Source organism: Palaemon carinicauda, chromosome 43 (genome assembly GCF_036898095.1).
Source record: "Palaemon carinicauda isolate YSFRI2023 chromosome 43, ASM3689809v2, whole genome shotgun sequence".
NCBI lineage: Eukaryota > Metazoa > Arthropoda > Malacostraca > Decapoda > Palaemonidae > Palaemon > Palaemon carinicauda.
In genome coordinates, this window is record NC_090767.1 from 60,205,391 (window position 1) to 60,223,151 (window position 17,761).

At 38.4% G+C, this 17,761-nt stretch overlaps 1 protein-coding gene across 7 annotated transcripts in view; it reads right to left on the reverse strand.

Annotated features, from left to right (window-relative positions):
- LOC137633920 (zinc finger protein castor homolog 1-like) overlaps nucleotides 1-13,484 on the reverse strand; it is a 28,583-nt gene extending 15,099 nt beyond the window's left edge. For 3 of the 7 annotated variants that reach the window (XM_068366157.1, XM_068366155.1, XM_068366154.1), the window contains exons 1-9: nucleotides 13,300-13,484; nucleotides 12,083-12,281; nucleotides 10,726-10,966; nucleotides 9,078-9,292; nucleotides 5,937-6,752; nucleotides 3,592-3,795; nucleotides 2,765-2,779; nucleotides 757-1,131; nucleotides 31-266 (exon numbers count right to left, since the gene is read on the reverse strand). In XM_068366157.1, the coding sequence (XP_068222258.1) occupies nucleotides 31-266; nucleotides 757-1,131; nucleotides 2,765-2,779; nucleotides 3,592-3,795; nucleotides 5,937-6,752; nucleotides 9,078-9,292; nucleotides 10,726-10,966; nucleotides 12,083-12,281; nucleotides 13,300-13,424 (2,426 nt within the window). In that variant the 5' untranslated portion in view covers nucleotides 13,425-13,484. The remainder of the gene's footprint in view (nucleotides 1-30; nucleotides 267-756; nucleotides 1,132-2,764; nucleotides 2,780-3,591; nucleotides 3,796-5,936; nucleotides 6,753-9,077; nucleotides 9,293-10,725; nucleotides 10,967-12,082; nucleotides 12,282-13,299) is intronic. The other 4 variants (XM_068366160.1, XM_068366158.1, XM_068366159.1 and 1 more) reach the window with 4 other exon arrangements.
- Nucleotides 13,485-17,761: the final 4,277 nt, after the last annotated feature.

The following is a 17,761-nucleotide window of genomic DNA, read 5'->3' on the forward strand; positions in this document are numbered from 1 at the left end:
CCTCGACCAGTTGTCAATCTCCGTCCTCACCTTTGGCAGTTCGGGGAGCGGCAGTCGATGTTGTGGTCGATGGCGATGAAGCCCTCGGGGATGTGGGTGTCGTCATGGAAGGCGTGGGCGTGGAGGGGAAGGACGTCGACGTGCGCCGTGACGTAGAGGCATCTAGGATGCACACAGTGGTAGTGGCGTCTGCCCAGCAGGGGACACAGCTGGTCGGGGCACGTGGCTCCCTCGGCCCACACGTAGAACCCGTCCATAACCTCAGCCTGGAATTGGGGGGAATACAGTCGAATACAGAAGGTCCTGTTTATGGAAATAGTTCATTATTTAAATAGAGAGAATTATTCATTATCATACTTGAAGATAAGAGAGGATAGGGTAAAGCAATTATTAAAAAAAATTTCATTATTTAAAGAGAGAGAATTATTTATTACTGTACTTGAAGATGAGAGAGGACGTGGTACAGCAATTATTAAAAAATTGTTCATTATTTAAAGAGAGAATTATTCATTATTGTACTTGAAGATAAGAGAGGACGTGGTACAACAATTGTTCAAAAATAGTTCATTATTTAAAGAGAGAGAATTATTCATTATCGTACTTGAAGATAGGAGGGGATAGGTAAAGCAATTATTAAAAAATAGTTCATTATTTAAAGAGAGAGAGAATTATTCATTATCGTACTTGAAGATAAGAGAAGACGTGGTACAGCAATTGTTCAAAAACCGTTAATACCATCCGGGACCAATTTCTCACCTGAGGCTGCAAAGGATTAGTAGTTACAGGTCCAGACAGGGGTAAGAGCACCGGTTGCGAAGAGGAGGAGGTGGCGGCCGAAGACGAGGGTTGGGGCCCGACGACGGAGGACGCCGAGGATATGGCGATGCTTCCGCTGCAGGACAGGGGAATGGCGAGGCCGGGGGGCGAAGCCGAGTCCCGCTTCAGGGAGAGGTGATGCCCCAGGGAGGCCGAGGACAGGGGGTGAGGATGGAGGTGCCCCAGGGGCATCATGCCCAGAGGGACGTGGGTGGTTGGTGGAGGGGCGGGCGGTGGGGGGGAACTCTTTGGAAGCTTAAAACTTGTGAAAATTGCCTGAGGTGAATCGTGGGAGTTGTTTGAGGATACAGGCAGCTGCAAGAGAAGAACGAGAATATTACTCACGAATAATAATATAAATTCTTCAGTCCACTTATTTATAGTGGACACAACATGTACAGTAACTTTGTAAGATAATTTAGGGATTAAATATGAATGTGGGCAGTTTTGACCAATGTTAAAACTGCTAAAATACTGTACGCAATGAAGTGTAACAGAATTGGCTTGAACTTACAGACCAATTTCCAACTTCGGAACACCAATTTCAATAGAGCTATGGAAGTGAATGCTAATATAACAGACACTAACTTCGTAACACCAATTATAACAGAGTTATGTATTTGGGAAGTGACTGCTAGTATAGGACATAAAATCGTTACTTTGGTGTTAATTTTCAGCGTCAATTGGGGCATTATCATGCAAGCCGAGGAGAAGGAGACGGCCCTTACCGCCAACTCTCCTCCAATAAATCGACAATTTGCGGGGCATTCGCTTGTTAGCCACTGTGAACCAGCGAAAGAATCGCCTAGCCGGAAATGGTTACTTTTGCCGTTAGCATGTGGTTTTGTGAGTGAGGGAGTCAGCTGCGAGCAGACGACAACAGAGGTGTTACGTACTTACTTTCAGCGATGTGTTAGTAAAGCTTTTCCGGCCCCCGTTACGGGGGTTACCGAACAATTTTCACGGCGACTTTTACCGGGCTTAATTTTGATTTTCTTTTATGTACCATCAAATATCAAAATCTATTATAATCTAACTTTTTATTTTTATACTGAACAAAGTCTTCGGGCAGCAAAAGAAGATTAAAAACTGGTAATCAAATGGCTAATTAAACTATGGCAACAGATCGAAAAAAGTACTCAAAGGACAAAAGAAAATGGGAATCAAAGACCAGGTAAAACTATTTCAATAGTGATAGAAAAATTTACTTCAATCAATTCGATAAGTGATTTTTTTTACTACCAATAAATTTTAAATTTTCTAGTTTTTAATCAGGAATTCTTTAGATTTGATGAAGGTTTTCAATCTATTGTACCAATACATTTTTAAATCAATTACTAATCTATTAGTGATTCCTTTAATTAATCAGATGGTCTTGATTGTCTTATGTAACAAAAATCTAAAATAATAAAGACTCTATGAATCATGGTATCCCACTATAATATCTGGCTTCTTAAACCCCTGGCGATCGGGTTCACGAGAAAATCGCTGACTTGCAGTTTTTTAACGTGAGCAATGTCAACATACTTATGTTGACATTTTGTAGCATAACTAATAAAGGAATAAAGATAGATAAAATCTGATAACTGTAATAGAAAGCCGAGTAAATTTTCTATATATGAACATGAACAGACTTCATAGGGTTATCTAAGCCGGGGGCTACGGGCTGTAGTTTTTTAAAGTGAGCAATGTCAACATACTTATGTTGACATTTTGTAGCATAACTAATAAAGGAATAAAGATAGATAAAATCTGATAACTGTAATAGAAAGCCGAGTAAATTTCCTATATATCGTCATGAACAAACTTCATAGGGTTAAGTTATCTAGGCCGAAAAAGCACGACTCGTACTCTACGCAAAACGTACGGCATCTCTGAAACGGTTAACGCGAGACGAGGTTATAGTTTTAGTTATTAGTGAAACTTAAGAGCAGTTCGAATGACTTACGTAATCGTTCCAAACCTGAAACCAAAACAAGAGAGAGATAACAACAATAGAAATAAATAACTTGAATAAAATAGTTTTTTCAAGAGTGACGTTAACCAATCAATTAATCCACTGTTACAATCTTTGTCCTTCATTACAGATCTTTGTCTAACAACTGCCAAATGTGATAATCTGGGAGAAAATATTGTGATAGATGTATATATCTGTCAAAGTTTGTAGATTGGATACTCTTAGGAAATATGTATAAAGTACTGTATAAGTCTATATATGTTTGAAGTTTATTTCCTTACACTATGAATATTTCACTCGAAGTATATTATAACTGACTAATAAATAAAGGCTTTATAAAAAAATCGTGGCTTCTTAATTATATCTGGTGTAATTTAAGTATCTTAACAAGATATTCTGTTGGGTGTTCAAAAAGCTCCGGAGTTCTCAAAGCTACGTCCCTTGAGGAGGAGCGTCTTGTCTTTACATAAACAGATAGGATTTATGAATTTTCACTATATAGTAATTAGCACTAGGACTTAGGAGACCATTCAGTGACCAAGAGCAACTGGGGGAAGACCCGACTGTTGCGCTATGAAGTAAAAGTTAGGAGAGGTCGGATAGTAAGAAGGAAGAAAGGAAGTCGGAACGATGGTGAAGTAGAAGGACATGAAGCCAAAGTGGCGAGGTCTGGGCTGAAAGATCCCAGCAAGGACCCTTAATTAATGCCTACAGTGTACCCCGTAAGGTGCACAATAGGCACTAAGAGACGTAAACAGCTATGATACATTACGCAAACTTATAAAAATCAAAAGAAAAAAACCGACATCATTACAAACCTCAATGATCCTGTTCTTAGGAGGACGGCCACGCTTCCTCTTGAACATGGCGTCCACAGAGGTTATGGCGGCTACCCCCATGGCCCCGGCCGCCCCGGGCGACGAAGCCATGGCCAGTCGCCGGGTGTAGTCGTGCATTCGGAAGTGCTCGAGACGTCGGAACGGCTTGTCGCCGGACATGAGTATGGCCTCCCCACAGCCGTCCTGCGGCCGCACAAAACACACACGCAAAACAAGACAAGCAAGGAAGAGGACGTTAGTTAAACGGCGGCAAGCTTTCATAAGAGAAAATCAAACTCGAGACTAAGATAAAAAAAAACAAAGCAAAGGAATAAAATGGTGCTTAACGCAACTCAACTTTGGTGAAAAAAAAAAAAAAGTCGATATGCATTTCCAAATATACTAAAACGAAAGGGTTAGTCATAACGTGGGACGAGATGAACTTAAAATAAGGACTTGGAAAACGAATTTGAAGATCTTTAGTGCCACACATAATCAACAATATCAAGAATTAGTCCATATTTAAAAAAAAAACATCTCGGCTCAAGCATGCACATTAAACTTAACAACACTAAAATAAAAAAATATATAAATTTCAACATTGAATAAAATAAATGATCAAAATTTCTTTAAGAGGTATTGGAGATCATAATGTTAATTTATTGACTTGATAATATTGATTATTATTACTTGCCAAGCTACAACCCTAGTTGGAAAAGCAAGATGCTATAAGCCCAAGGGCTTCAACAGGGAAAATTAGCGAAGTGAGGAAAGGAAACAAGGAAATATACGATAGTGTGAATGTATGTACAGTATATACTGTATTATTATTATCATTATTACTAGCCAAGCTACAACCCTAGTTGGAAAAGCAGGATGCTATAAGCCCAAGGGCTTCAACAGGGAAAAATAGCCCAGTGAGGAAAGGAAATGAAATAAATAATGAAGAGAATAAATTCAACAATATATCATTCAAAAAACAGTAACAGCGTCAAAACAGATATGCCCTATATAAACTATTAACAGTATCCCACTGGTAAATGACACAGTATAAAATCTAAGTTATTACTTTTTTGCATTTATAAATCAACCACAGCAGTTGCATTCATGCAATCCAGGAAAATTATAGAATAAGAAGAAAGGCAGGCGTAGTAATGATGAGGCGATAAGTATCACGACTGAGATGGTATGGGCACATATTAACCCTTTCACCTTCAAAGGACGTACCGGTATGTTCTTGCAAAACACTGTTAATTACATGTTTTTACATATTTTTGATAATTGTATGAGAAACTTCAGGCATTTTCCAAAAGAATGAGACCAACCTGACCTCTCTAGGACAAAAATTAAGCCTGTTAGAGCAATTTAAAAAAAAAAAATATATAGCCAAATAAGCTTGAAATTTAACCTTATGGTGGGGGTAAAAGGGTTAAGGATGGATGGCAAGGAGGGAGTGAGGAAGGCTTGGAACAAACCTATTAGGGGGAGAAGATGAAGATGGAGGCATAGAATTTGATGGCGAGGTAAGGCGAAGGATGATATGGAGAGAAGAGGTTTGGTGGAAGGGGATGCCTTTGATAGAAGGCATTGGAAAGGACGGCAACTGACCCCTTAGTGTAGGAATAACGGTGGGAAAGAAGCGTGTGGTGAACATGTTAGTACCCGGCATGCTTGAAAATACACTCGAGACGCATTAAAAGTTTCAGCCTCGTTAATATTCATCTCAACATGTAGCATTGTATTGCATATGTTGAAATATTCACTTGACACCAAGTTGTTAAACTGCTATTTACATTTTTTTTTTTTTGCATATTCTTGATAACTTTATGAGAAACTTCAGGAATTTTCCAAAAGAATGAGACCAACCTGACCTCTATATGACGAAAATTAAGGCTGTTAGAGCAATTCAAATAATATATATTGCAAAACGTGCTTGAAAAAAAAAACGCCTGGGGGTTAAGGGTTGGAAAGTTCCAAATAGCCTGGGGGTAAAAGGGTTAAACCACTTTATAATCAAGATCAGGAACACATGCATATCTAATTAGTAAAACGACAAACTGTATGTGAACAGTCTTTGCGCTTCGACGAGTATTTGCACTTTGAAAAGCTTTTTTAACAACTTCTTGAATCAATGATCGCCAATACCTCCAGAATAATTCTTCAAACAATGCTTACACGTAAAGGCTTCGAGGGAAGATTTTCATATTAACCCGAAATCAAAATATTAACATTTCTAAAATCTACAAAAAGAAATGAAACTTTTTAGGTTAATCAGAAAGAGATTTAGTTATTACAACACTGTCAATCTACACAAAAAAAAACAAATCACCGTCGCAACGACTCACCCAATTACAGTGGTAGTGGTCAGCGTGCTCCTGGATAGGGCAATCTGGAGGGCACGCCCTTGGGTCGTCGCCGCAGGACACCCTGGTGTAGTGGTCTTCCGTGATCAGGGCCTGTTGCTCGTGAACGCGGCCGTGGTCCCGGGCGCTCTCCCGCCCCCGGAAGACAGTTTCGCACTCGTCGCAGTGGTAATGTTCAACGCCCGTTAAGTCGCAGCCGGTCTTACACCCGTCCTCCCTTCCGTAAAACCTCACCCACCTCTCCCAGTCGCGGTCCTCCAGCCCGCCCATGCTGATGCTCAGGTCCACGGGCGAGGCCGGTCCCGACGAGGAGGAGGCGGGAGTGGAGGCCGAACTGGTGGCCGACCCGCCGGGGAATAGGCCGTGGGCCGCCGGGGGTCCGACTCCCAGCAAGCGGACTAGGGGATGCTGGGACTCCACTAAGCCTGGCGGTGGGAAGGTACCAAGCATGGGACCCTGAGGTCGTGGCATTCCAGGAGGCAACGCCCCCGGCGTCCCGGGACACGGCGGTGCCCCAAGGGGCGAGGAGGAGTCCTCGTTCCTCTGGTCCATCGGACCGCCTAGGTGCCCTCCCAGGGGGGGTCCTAAGTGACCACCCAGTGGGCCCCCACCTAGTGGCCCTCCACCCAAGGGGCCCATAAGAGGATTAATCATGGGGCCCCCGAGACTTCCAAGAGGACGCAGCGCTTCGTGCAGCAAGGGGGTGAGCGCCGGGTGGCCCTCTGGCACTCCAAGCATCGTCTGCGCAAGCTTATACTTTCGGTACGCTCGCTCGTGATCCTGTCGCTCGTGTTTTCTCTGCAAGGTAGAAAAAAAAAAAGATGAGAAGGTCCGTGTCGCGTACCCGTTTGAGAGAACAGTTTGCAAAGTACGTCAATTATATAATTAACTACGTTAAACATAAAAGACGTGTTAAATAATTGGTTAACAAATGAAAAACTATATTAAACTTTAATTGGTTATGAATTAAGAAACTGTTATACTTATAAATTATCAAATGAGGGACTTAATTACACATAAAACTCGTAATTAAATAAATTAAAATAAGTAACAAAAAGCTTATTAAAAATAAAACTTAAATAAGAATCTACTGTATAATACTGTACAGTATACCAAATAGGAAACTACATTACAGTATACAGTACATCAAATAAGAGATTACAGTATACTGTACTACGCTTAAAAATACTAAATACAGTACGAACAAATTAACTATATGTTACTTAGAAAAATAAGGCAACCATTAAGTATAAAACTATACCAATCTTTAAGATCGATAAATACTGTATTTGAGATAAGGCACTACTGTACATTATAGATAAAATAACACTGTACGCTATAAAGTTAATGGTAAACTACAGTAAATCTTTCAAACATACGTAAACTTTACGTTTTCAAACAAGAAACATGGTAAAATTGAATACAAATACATTGAAAAAAACCTTCACAGACTTCATGTAACTACAGTACACAACAACAGAATTTTCAATTGAGAAATGCTCTTCACGGAAACAGCTAAGGGGCCGTGATAGTAATGACGTCATCACAGTGAATCGTACGGCAGAGGAGCTGTAGTCTGGATAACTTCACTCTAGATATTTAAGTTTAAATTTTTATTTTTTTAAATATATTGATTTGCATGTGTTTTAAATTGATAGAAATTGTCAATAAAGACGGTATTTGATTTTACAGGGCGGTATTTAAAAGCGAATGATTTATCGGGAGAAGTTAAAATGTAAAAAATTAAATGTCTCTTACCAGAAGTCAAGAATAACTGTTGACACAACAAAATCCAAGGCTGAATTTTTTTTTTTTTTTACAGAATATACTACTGTCTTTATATACTATATACCACTGGATGTTACTGACTTTATGATAGCCGATTACTCAAGACAGACCCTTTAAATAAGATTAAAACTGAACTACTTAACGAAAATACCATATCAAATGTGCGTTTACAGAGAAGCTATGAAACGTCAAATTATGTACTCATGCAAAGCCCTTAGGAAAATGAGAATTGATGACTTAAATCACAAAATCTTTGACTATGGGGGATCACGATTGGCGTTTTATGCCGTCCACTCGGCAAATGAGAATTTAAAACATCTTCAAATTGGTTTAACTATAGATTTTTTCAGCTTAAGCTGGGCTCCTTCGTCCGATATCACCGGAAAAAGGATAAATGATAATTTGAAACATTAAACTGGCTAAATTAACTATAGTTTTTCGGCCTTCGTCCGATATCACCGGAAAAAGGATAAATGTTAATTTGAAACATTAAACTGGCTAAATTAACTATAGTTTATCGGCCTTCGTCCGATATCACCGGAAAAAGGATAAATGTTAATTTGAAACATTAAATTGGCTTAATTAACTATAGTTTTTCGGCCTTCGTCCGATATCACCGGAAAAAAGGACAAGTGTTAATTTGAAACATTAAACTGGCTAAATTAACTAAATTTGAAACATTAAACTGGCTAAATTAACTATACTGTAGTTTTTCGGCCTTCGTCCGATATCACCGGAAAAAGGATAAATGTTAATTTGAAACATTAAATTGGCTTAACTATAGTTTTTTGGCTTTTGTCCGATATCACCGGAAAAAAGGATAAATGTTAATTTGAAACATTAAATTGGCTAAATTAACTATAGTTTTTCGGCCTTCGTCCGTTATCACTGGAAAAAGGATAAATGTTAATTTGAAACATTAAATTGGCTAAATTAACTATAGTTTTTCGGCCTTCGTCCGATATCACCGGAAAAGAGGATAAATGTTAATTTGAAACAATAAATTGGCTAAATTAACTAAATTTGAAACATTAAACTGGCTAAATTAACTAAATTTGAAACATTAAACTGGCTTGATTAACTATAGTTTTTCGGCCTTTGTCCGATACCAACGGAAAAAGGATAAATGTTAATTTGAAACATTAAACTGGCTAAATCAACTATAGTTTTTCGGCCTTCGTCCGATATCACCGGAAGAAGGATTCCCTCGAGCCAAAGGTGTTGTGTCTTTAGTCTGTTCATCCTTGACTTCCCCAAACGCAACGATGCCAATTCGTCGTGACGGACGGACGGATGATGTCATTTCTAACGGCCCCTAACTACCAATAGTGTTACCAGGTGTAAGAGGAGAGTGTTGAAGTGCACCTTATGAGCGAATATCTGGCCGGACGAATGGAGGACGTAGTTGCATTCCGGCCGGATGCAGTGGATGTGGTTCACCACCCGGGAGAACTTGCACCCCTCGTATGGGCAGTCCTCCTGCTTCATGAACTTCTTGAACCCGTCCTTGGTCAATTGCTCGTCCTTGATGTGGTAGGTCTTGTGTTTTTCTGTCGGCGACAACAGGCGGATTTTAGTTCGGGGGTCGTGGGAGGGGGGATTTGGAGTATGTACATTTTAGTTCATGGGTTGTGCAATGAGGGATTTGGAGGAGATATGCACGTTTTAGTTCAGAGGTCGTACAACAAGGGATTTGGAGATATGTACATTTTAGTTCGTGGGTCGTATGATAAGGGATATGGAGGAGATATGTACATTTTAGTTCGTGGGTCGTACAACAAGGGATTTGGAGGAGATAAGTACATTTTAGTTCAGGGGTCGTACAACAAGGGATTTGGATTGAATATGTACATTTTAGTTTGGGGGTCGTGCAATGAGGGATTTGGAGATATGTACATTTTAGTTCGTGGGTCGTACAACAAGGGATATGGAGGAGATATGTACATGTTAGTTCGTGGGTCATGCAATGAGGGATTTGGAGGAGATATGTACATTTTAGTTCGTGGGTCGTGCAATGAGGGATTTGGAGGAGATATGTACAGTAATGTATCGAGGATGGAAAGTAGACCTTGAGATGGTTTTGAAATGTGGTAAGAATGGGAGAGGCATAACCGGTCAGAGAAGCAGTAAGGTTATGGAAGTACCGGAACTGAGGAGACCTGTAGGAAAGCGGGACGGTAAAAGAGCTGCGGAAAACGACGGCGATGAGAGTGTGTATATAGGGGTGAATGTGAAGTGTGTATATATGTAATGTAGGAGTTTTTTTTATTACATAAATAGTACATACCAATGCAAGATATTAATTCGTACAATTTTCACATCGTAAATAATACAGTAATACTTCTCTCTACATCAGTAATTCGTTCCATAAGACATAGGTTAAATTTTCGACTTACATAGTATATTCCCTATACACGTATCGAACCCTAAGAGGGATTTGTAACCTGATATTATTATATAAAAACTATACCTATATTGAAAAGCTTCCATGTGAAGTCGAGAACTATAAAATACAGCAATTAATCATTACTTTACGACGTACAAATCGACACAAGTTAAGGATTACTACGTAAAATGGATTTCATTTTTGTATCTGATATTCAAAATTGGAATCGACATAGGTCAAACTGATGTAAAGAGAGTTATTATTGTAATAGCATAGAAAATTATATAATTCAGTTAATTAAAAAGTTAAATGTTGGTCTAATATTGAGTTTTATTTTACTTTAATGGTGATTATTTCAAAGTGCTGTACGTAGTTTAAATATTAACATTATTTTGAAAATTCTACCAAAACCATTTCTTATCAATCAAAATATAATAAAACATTATGAGTTCTGCAATAATTTAAATATGAAAATTCTAATAAAAAAATTTCTTATAAAAAACTAATAAAAATTATCACAGTTCCGCAATAATTTAACTTCAAGAATAAATATTGACTAAACTGTGGCGTCATAACTCTTCAAGATCATATTCTTACCCATATCAGCCTTATTTTTGAAAGTGTAATTGCAAGCGCTTCTCATGCAATGGAAATGCGTCGTCCGCTGCCCGCTGAAGGAGCAGCCGGGCTGCCCGCAGTCCTCTGAGGCCCTGAACCTCTGGAAACCCTCCTGCATGATGGCGGAATCCTTGCGGTGGTAGTTGGCGTGCATCTGGACGTCCGACGTGCTGATGTACACTTTGTCGCAGCCCTCCTGAAATGCGTTTTGTTTCAGACGCTGACAAATTGGCTTCCTAAATAACGTTACGATTATTCGGAGAATCCTATAAACTAGGTATGGGAAACTGTTCGTCAAATGGGGACCATATCTCATTTTTTCTAAGTTATTGAGGAGTACATGATAATACACTTATGAAATATTACTTATCCAATATATACTTATTTTATATTGCAATATCTTACTTGTTTTATTTATCTTACTATGAAAGTTTGTATAAAACTGACAACTCTTTTATCATTTACTGAAGATAATACTGAATGCTGGTATAAATATATATCTCTTTTATTATTTACTAAAGATAATACTGACTGCTGGTATAAATATATATCTCTTTTATTATTTACTGAAGATAATAAGGACTATTGGTATAAATATATATCGCTTTTATTATTTACTGAAGATAATAAGGGCTTCTGGTATAAATATCTCTTATTATTTACTAAAGATAATAAGGACTACTGGTATAAATAATCTTTTTATTATTTACTAAGGATAATACTGAATGATGGTATAAATATATATATCGCTTTTATTATTTACTAAAAATGATAATGACTACTGGTATAAATATATATAGTTCAAAATATTTAGTAATCTACAAAGTCTCGGGGACCGGAAAACAAAATGTCGTGGGACGCACGTTGCCAATACTGGCTATAAACAGACAGAATGTTCAGTTCATGTTATTCTAAAACACTGACTGAAATGTGGACTTATTTTCCTACAAGATAAAGCTTATTATTTTCTTGGATTTATTAAAAAATGGATTTTGACATAGGAAAAATCTATTTTTGGGTGAGATAGCCATGTTGTCCTGATGGCAGGTCCCTTCGGCAGCTTCCTACTGTATAATATTTCTGCGAGTGATATTACAAGAGAATTACCATCAGGTATCACAGGGTTCTAACCCCCGGAACGACTATCCTAAGATATCGCGTACAATCGGGGACGTATCCGTAGATAACAATAGATACCCTGTTGCAATGAACTGATTTTTTGGACCCAGACTTAAAGGACTTGGTTCCTTATCGGCCAAATTCCCGTCTATTCTTTTAACGTAATCTTAAAAAGAAAATATCACACCAAACACTAACAAACGCAATCAAAAGTCACCTTCAGGCAGTGGTAGTGCGTCTGCTTGCGATTATGAGAGCAGTTGGCGAAGCGGTCCGAGCAGTCGTCGGACGGCGAGTACCTCATGAAGCCGTGCTGGAGGCTCTCGTCCCTCTTCTTGTGCCACTTGAAGTGTCGGATCATCTCCTCCTTCTTGCTGAATACTTTTGAGTCACACTCGAGGCAGTGAAAGTGATCCCTGCGAACGGAAGGTGGGAAAGAGTTAAGACGAACGTAATGGCGGGCGTGTCGGAACGGTACGAGTACGTACAAATGTCTCGAGTTTAAGCATCTTAAATAGACGAACAACAAAACAATTCATCAATTTACATGAGAATGAACTGCATTTTTTGGATATTTCTACAAATTAGCAAAACTATGTCATCTATGCAGAAACGATACAAGTATGTACGAATGGCTCGAGTTTAAGCATCTTAAATAGACGAACAACAAAACAATTCATCTACGTACATCAAAATGAGCTGCATTTTTTTGGATATTTATAAAAATCAACAAAACTACGTCATCCAAAAGAGATAAAAAGCATAAGATGGCAAATGTTAACAGGGATGAAGAATCACACGCACAAAATTGATAAGTATTAAATTAATATTTCTGATATTAGTACATTAACGCTACCAGTTACCAAATATTAACAACGATAAATCAACAGAAGTAAAGGTAGTTGATACTTTACTGTACCGAGCACTCTGAGTATGTTTACAAAATTAAAAAAAATATTAATAATTTTACGATTCCCAAAGTACGCACAAATGAATCCAGGTACAGAACGGGAACAAAGTACGCACAACTGAATCCACGTACACAAAGGGAATACTGTAGTGTTTTGTAAATGTTAATAATTTTACGATTCCCAAACTACGAATAACTGAATTCACGTACAAAACGGGACCAAAGTGCTTTTTAAATGTTAATAATTTTACAATTCCCAAACTACGAATAACTGAATTCACGTACAGAACGGGAACAAAGTGCTTTTTAAATGTTAATAATTTAACAATTCCCAAACTATCCATAACTGAATTCACGTACAAAACGGGAATATGGAGCTTTGTGAATATTAATACTTTTGCTATTCTCAAATTACAAATAACTTAATTCACGTACAGAACAGGAATATAGTATTTTGTTCCCATTTTTAGCCTTCTGACCATCTCTATGGCCTCTAGTATCTCTAAAAGTAATGTACCACCAACCTTAGATTATGTTCACGACAGGCGAGAGACCCGCACTCCAGAGCCGAACTGAACATCTTGACGTAGCGGGAGTAGTCAACCTGGGGCTTGTTAAGGTTGTCCCTGACTCCCATGCCTCCTTGCATGAGAGAGGGCGGACCGCCACCCCCCGGAACCTAGCGACAGTCCGGCGAGTCCCGGCGTCACTGCTGAAAGAAAATAGAACGGGTTTTAGACGTGGATTTAAAATCGTACGTACCAAATGGTACGTTTATGTTTGGTTTACAAAGCCAGTTATACTATGGTCAAATGTAGCATCTTTGAGGCCTTGCCATTCAAGATTTCTTTCCAAAGCATTGAACAATGTTAGGATTATTTGTTTATGAGGCAGACACTTGCAAGATCTCCATACCAGACCATCCGAGAGACCTATAGTCCATTTCTTTTAGCGATGCATATTTGCACCGACTCGCGGCGGTGCCCTTTTAGCTCGGAAAAGTTTCCTGATCGCTGATTGGTTAGAATTATCTCGTCCAACCAATCAGCGATCCGGAAACTTTTCCGAGCTAAAAGGGCACCGCTGTGAGTCGGTGCAAATATGCATCGCTAAAAGAAATGGACTATAGTTGCCGAGCTCTCAAAGAACAGCATTGGTGTGACTCGTACAAGGGCTCGATAATTGAGGGTAACATACGATCTGGTGCGGGGTTGTGGCAATGTGGCTCCCGCATGAATAAAATATCCTAAATTAAGTTATATATATGATCGCATTCTGCAAATACTGTAATGGCACCGTCTCTAACATGCTACATGTTCAAAGTCATTTTGGTGTGATTGAAATAATTTTGGTAAATAATCCTCGATCTTTTGAGCTACTGTATTGCATTTTTGGTACCTCTATCGGACATACATCAACCAGACCATCTAAGCCTATAAATATAACTCCATAAAACGGATTTTGAGCGAAGCGAAAAATCTATTTTTGTGTGAGATGGCCATGTCGTCCTGATGGAAGGTTCCTTCAGTAGCTTCCTTTGGATATATATAACTACTTTATATATATCCAAAGGAAGCTACTGAAGGAACCTTCCATCAGGACGACATGGCTTGAGCCCAAAAAGGTATTCAAACTCAATTATATTTAAAACGACGATGAAAACTATCGCTTAAATTCAAATACTTCTAAAAATATAGACACTAATTCAAACACTATACTGTAAAAAAACCACACTAGCAAATTTTTCTATCATCTCCTCCCATTCACAGTCCTTACATATTTTCTGAACCAATTTGAAAACTCTACAAGGGGAAGTTATGCTATGAAATGAAAGTCGAGAGGTTGGACAGCAAAATGGAAGATATACAGCGGGAACAGAGGCCACGTGGACGATGTAAATGATGCTCAGTCGTGCCTGCAGTATGCCATGCGATGCATGCTAGCAGCACTATATACTTTCAAGAGTTTTATCACTTTTAATAGACATTTTGAATCACAAAATATTACTCAAAATTTTCTAATAAAATCACAAAGTTTTTTCTAAATTACAAATAAATCTTGCATTAAAAATAAAAATTTAAAAATCACAATTTAAAATACAATAGAAAAATATATGTCACTTTTTAACTAATTCTCACTGTTTCCCAAAAAGTTTGTCACCTAAATATGACAAAACATCAGTTTTTCAATTTTATCGTACTTCTCAGTTTCCAAAAACCGTATTTCTGAAAATATCAAAGCGTCGAGTTTTTCAATTTTCTCATTTCTCGCTGTCTCCTGTATATATATATATATATATATATATATATATATATATATATATATATATATATATATATATATATACCCAGTCGCAGCCCAATTCACCCACAAACGAACCGACGCCATTCGCGACACCAAACGCGATAATCTTACGAAAGTACAGACGACGTCCCAGAAGCAAGGGCATCTTGAGGACCGGACCACCAAAATGGGACACACACAAGTTGACACAACACGCTCTCTCTCTCTCTCTCTCTCCCTCTCTCTCTCTCTGTCACTCTCTCCCAGCCTCTGGCCTCTACTCCCACAGGATTCCCAGTAGGAGGAAGGGCGTAAGGGAGTGGTAGGACGCTCCACTTCCTTTGGATGGGGCCAGACAAGCCCTAGCTACCCTCTCTACGTACCCCCCTCCCATCTTTTCCTTCCCTTTAGAAGGGTTTAAAGTCTGAGGGGGTGGGAGGGGGGAGGATAGGAACTCCCATCTCAATTGCCACGGTTTTTTAACTCAGGATGTCCTGAGCTCCCACTCACTCGCTCTCACTCTCTCTCTCTCTCTCTACATTACGCGGGGGGGCGACCGGCCACTCCTCCGTTAAAGGTTAGACTAAGGAAGTGAGACTAAGGAAGTGACAGGTTACTTAATCTTAAGTTAATGTTTACAAGACTTGGTTTAAAGGTTACTTAAAGCGAGTTAATGAATTAATGCATCTGCTAGGCCTATGGGTTAAAATGCTAGGCCTATGTTTGCGATAAAAGGTTATTAGAAGCTCTTTATGGGTTAAAGGTTAAGAAGCTTTAACTGGAAACTTTGTCCTAAAGGTTATAGGAAATTTAAAGTTACAAGCTTTAGCTTAAAGGTTGTAAATCATTATTTAAAGTTAAAAACCTTGGCTTAAAGGTTGTAAAACATTATTTAAGTTACAAGCTTTGTAATAAAGTTTAAAACCTAATATTTGTAAGGGGTTACTCATCATATATAGATTATATTTAATCACCTCAACACTTACTGTGAAAGGGAGAGTGAGAGAGAGTGTCCCCTCTCTCTCTCTCTCTCTCTCTCTCTCTCTCCTCTCTCTCTCTCTCTCTCTCTCTCTCTCTCTCTCTCTCAACAAAAGAATGCATAAAAATGATGAATTATCCAAGTTTTAATTTGCAAGGATCAATAAGGAGACCAGAGAAGGTACGTTCATTACTTCCTTAAAATTTAAAATATAATATTTTCTATTATTTTATATATCTAATTTATCTTCCAGACATAAAATACGATTTAGAAATCTTGAAAATATATAAATTAAATTAAATTGATTTAATATAATGATAAAATCGGGTATAAAATGACTTAGAAGAGATAATTTTTCAAATATCTTAAAAATGAACTGTTCCAATTTAAGGAGTCTCGAGTCTTAGCCCAGACACGTATTAAAAATTCCTTTTTTAACTAATTTTTAACCCCTTTTTCCAGCCCCCTTTATTTCCAGCTGTTGCTGGGGGTAACCAGGACTGGCGTAAATGCGCTAATGTATGCGCAAGAGAGCGCTATATGCGCAAGCGAGCGCTCTATGCGCATATATGTTCAATGTGACAACCACATGTAGTTTGATTAATGACGGTCTCCGGTAGCCGGCATAGTTTCTGCTCGACTAATTTTTTAGATTAAAATCGATAGTTTCTCTCTCTCTCTCTCTCTCTCTCCTCTCTCTCTCTCTCTCTCTCTCTCTCTCTCGTCACACACACACACATACACACACACACACAGACACACACACACATACACACATACACAGGCGAGCACAAAAAGAAAATCTGTACACCGAAACTCTACGGGATTTACACTCCACATTTCAACGATAAATCTTAAATAGCGCTAAATAGCTTCAATATAAAGTTAAATAGCTTTCATATAACGCTAGAGAGCACATTGCTATTTAGCGCAACCAATAGCCTATTTAATAGACATTTTAAAGATAGCTTTATTTGCTCAAATGATGAAAACAGCCTTAATTTATTAGGCCTAAGAAATTATAGTTCGAACTCATTGTTGCATTGCGTTTAAGAAATAAAGTATTCTCTCTCTCTCTCTCTCTCTCTCTCTCTCTCTCTCTCTCTCTCTCTCTCTCTCTCTCTCTCTCTCTCTCAATACCTAAACAGCTTCGTCCCTATCGCAAAAAATGCATTAGCAAAGTTTAGGCAAGATATTTTTTTAAATAAATATGGTAAAAAGAATTTACTGTCTGATAAGAGAGAGAGAGAGAGAGAGAGAGAGAGAGAGAGAGAGAGAGAGAGAGAGAGAGAGAGAGAGAGAGAGAGAAATTAATTTTTCAGTTTTGTTTAAGAAATGTAGATTCAGATTTCGTTAAGAAATACCATAACATTACATCTCAGCCTCCATATTGAGAGAGAGAGAGAGAGAGAGAGAGAGAGAGAGAGAGAGAGAGAGAGAGAGAGTTGAGAAATTCCATTTTCAGTTTTGTTTAAGAAATGTAGATTCAGATTTTGTTAAGAAATACCACAACAATAATATTACAACTCAGCCTCCATATTGAGAGAGAGAGAGAGAGAGAGAGAGAGAGAGAGAGAGAGAGAGAGAGAAATACCTCAGTATGTTTACTTTGGTTCCCAGAATGTACCATTTGGCATTCGTCAAACTCCTATGACAAAAAGGGCACATGTCAGTTAAGATATTCCTAAATGAGGGAGAAACACACTCTCTCTCTCTCTCCTCTC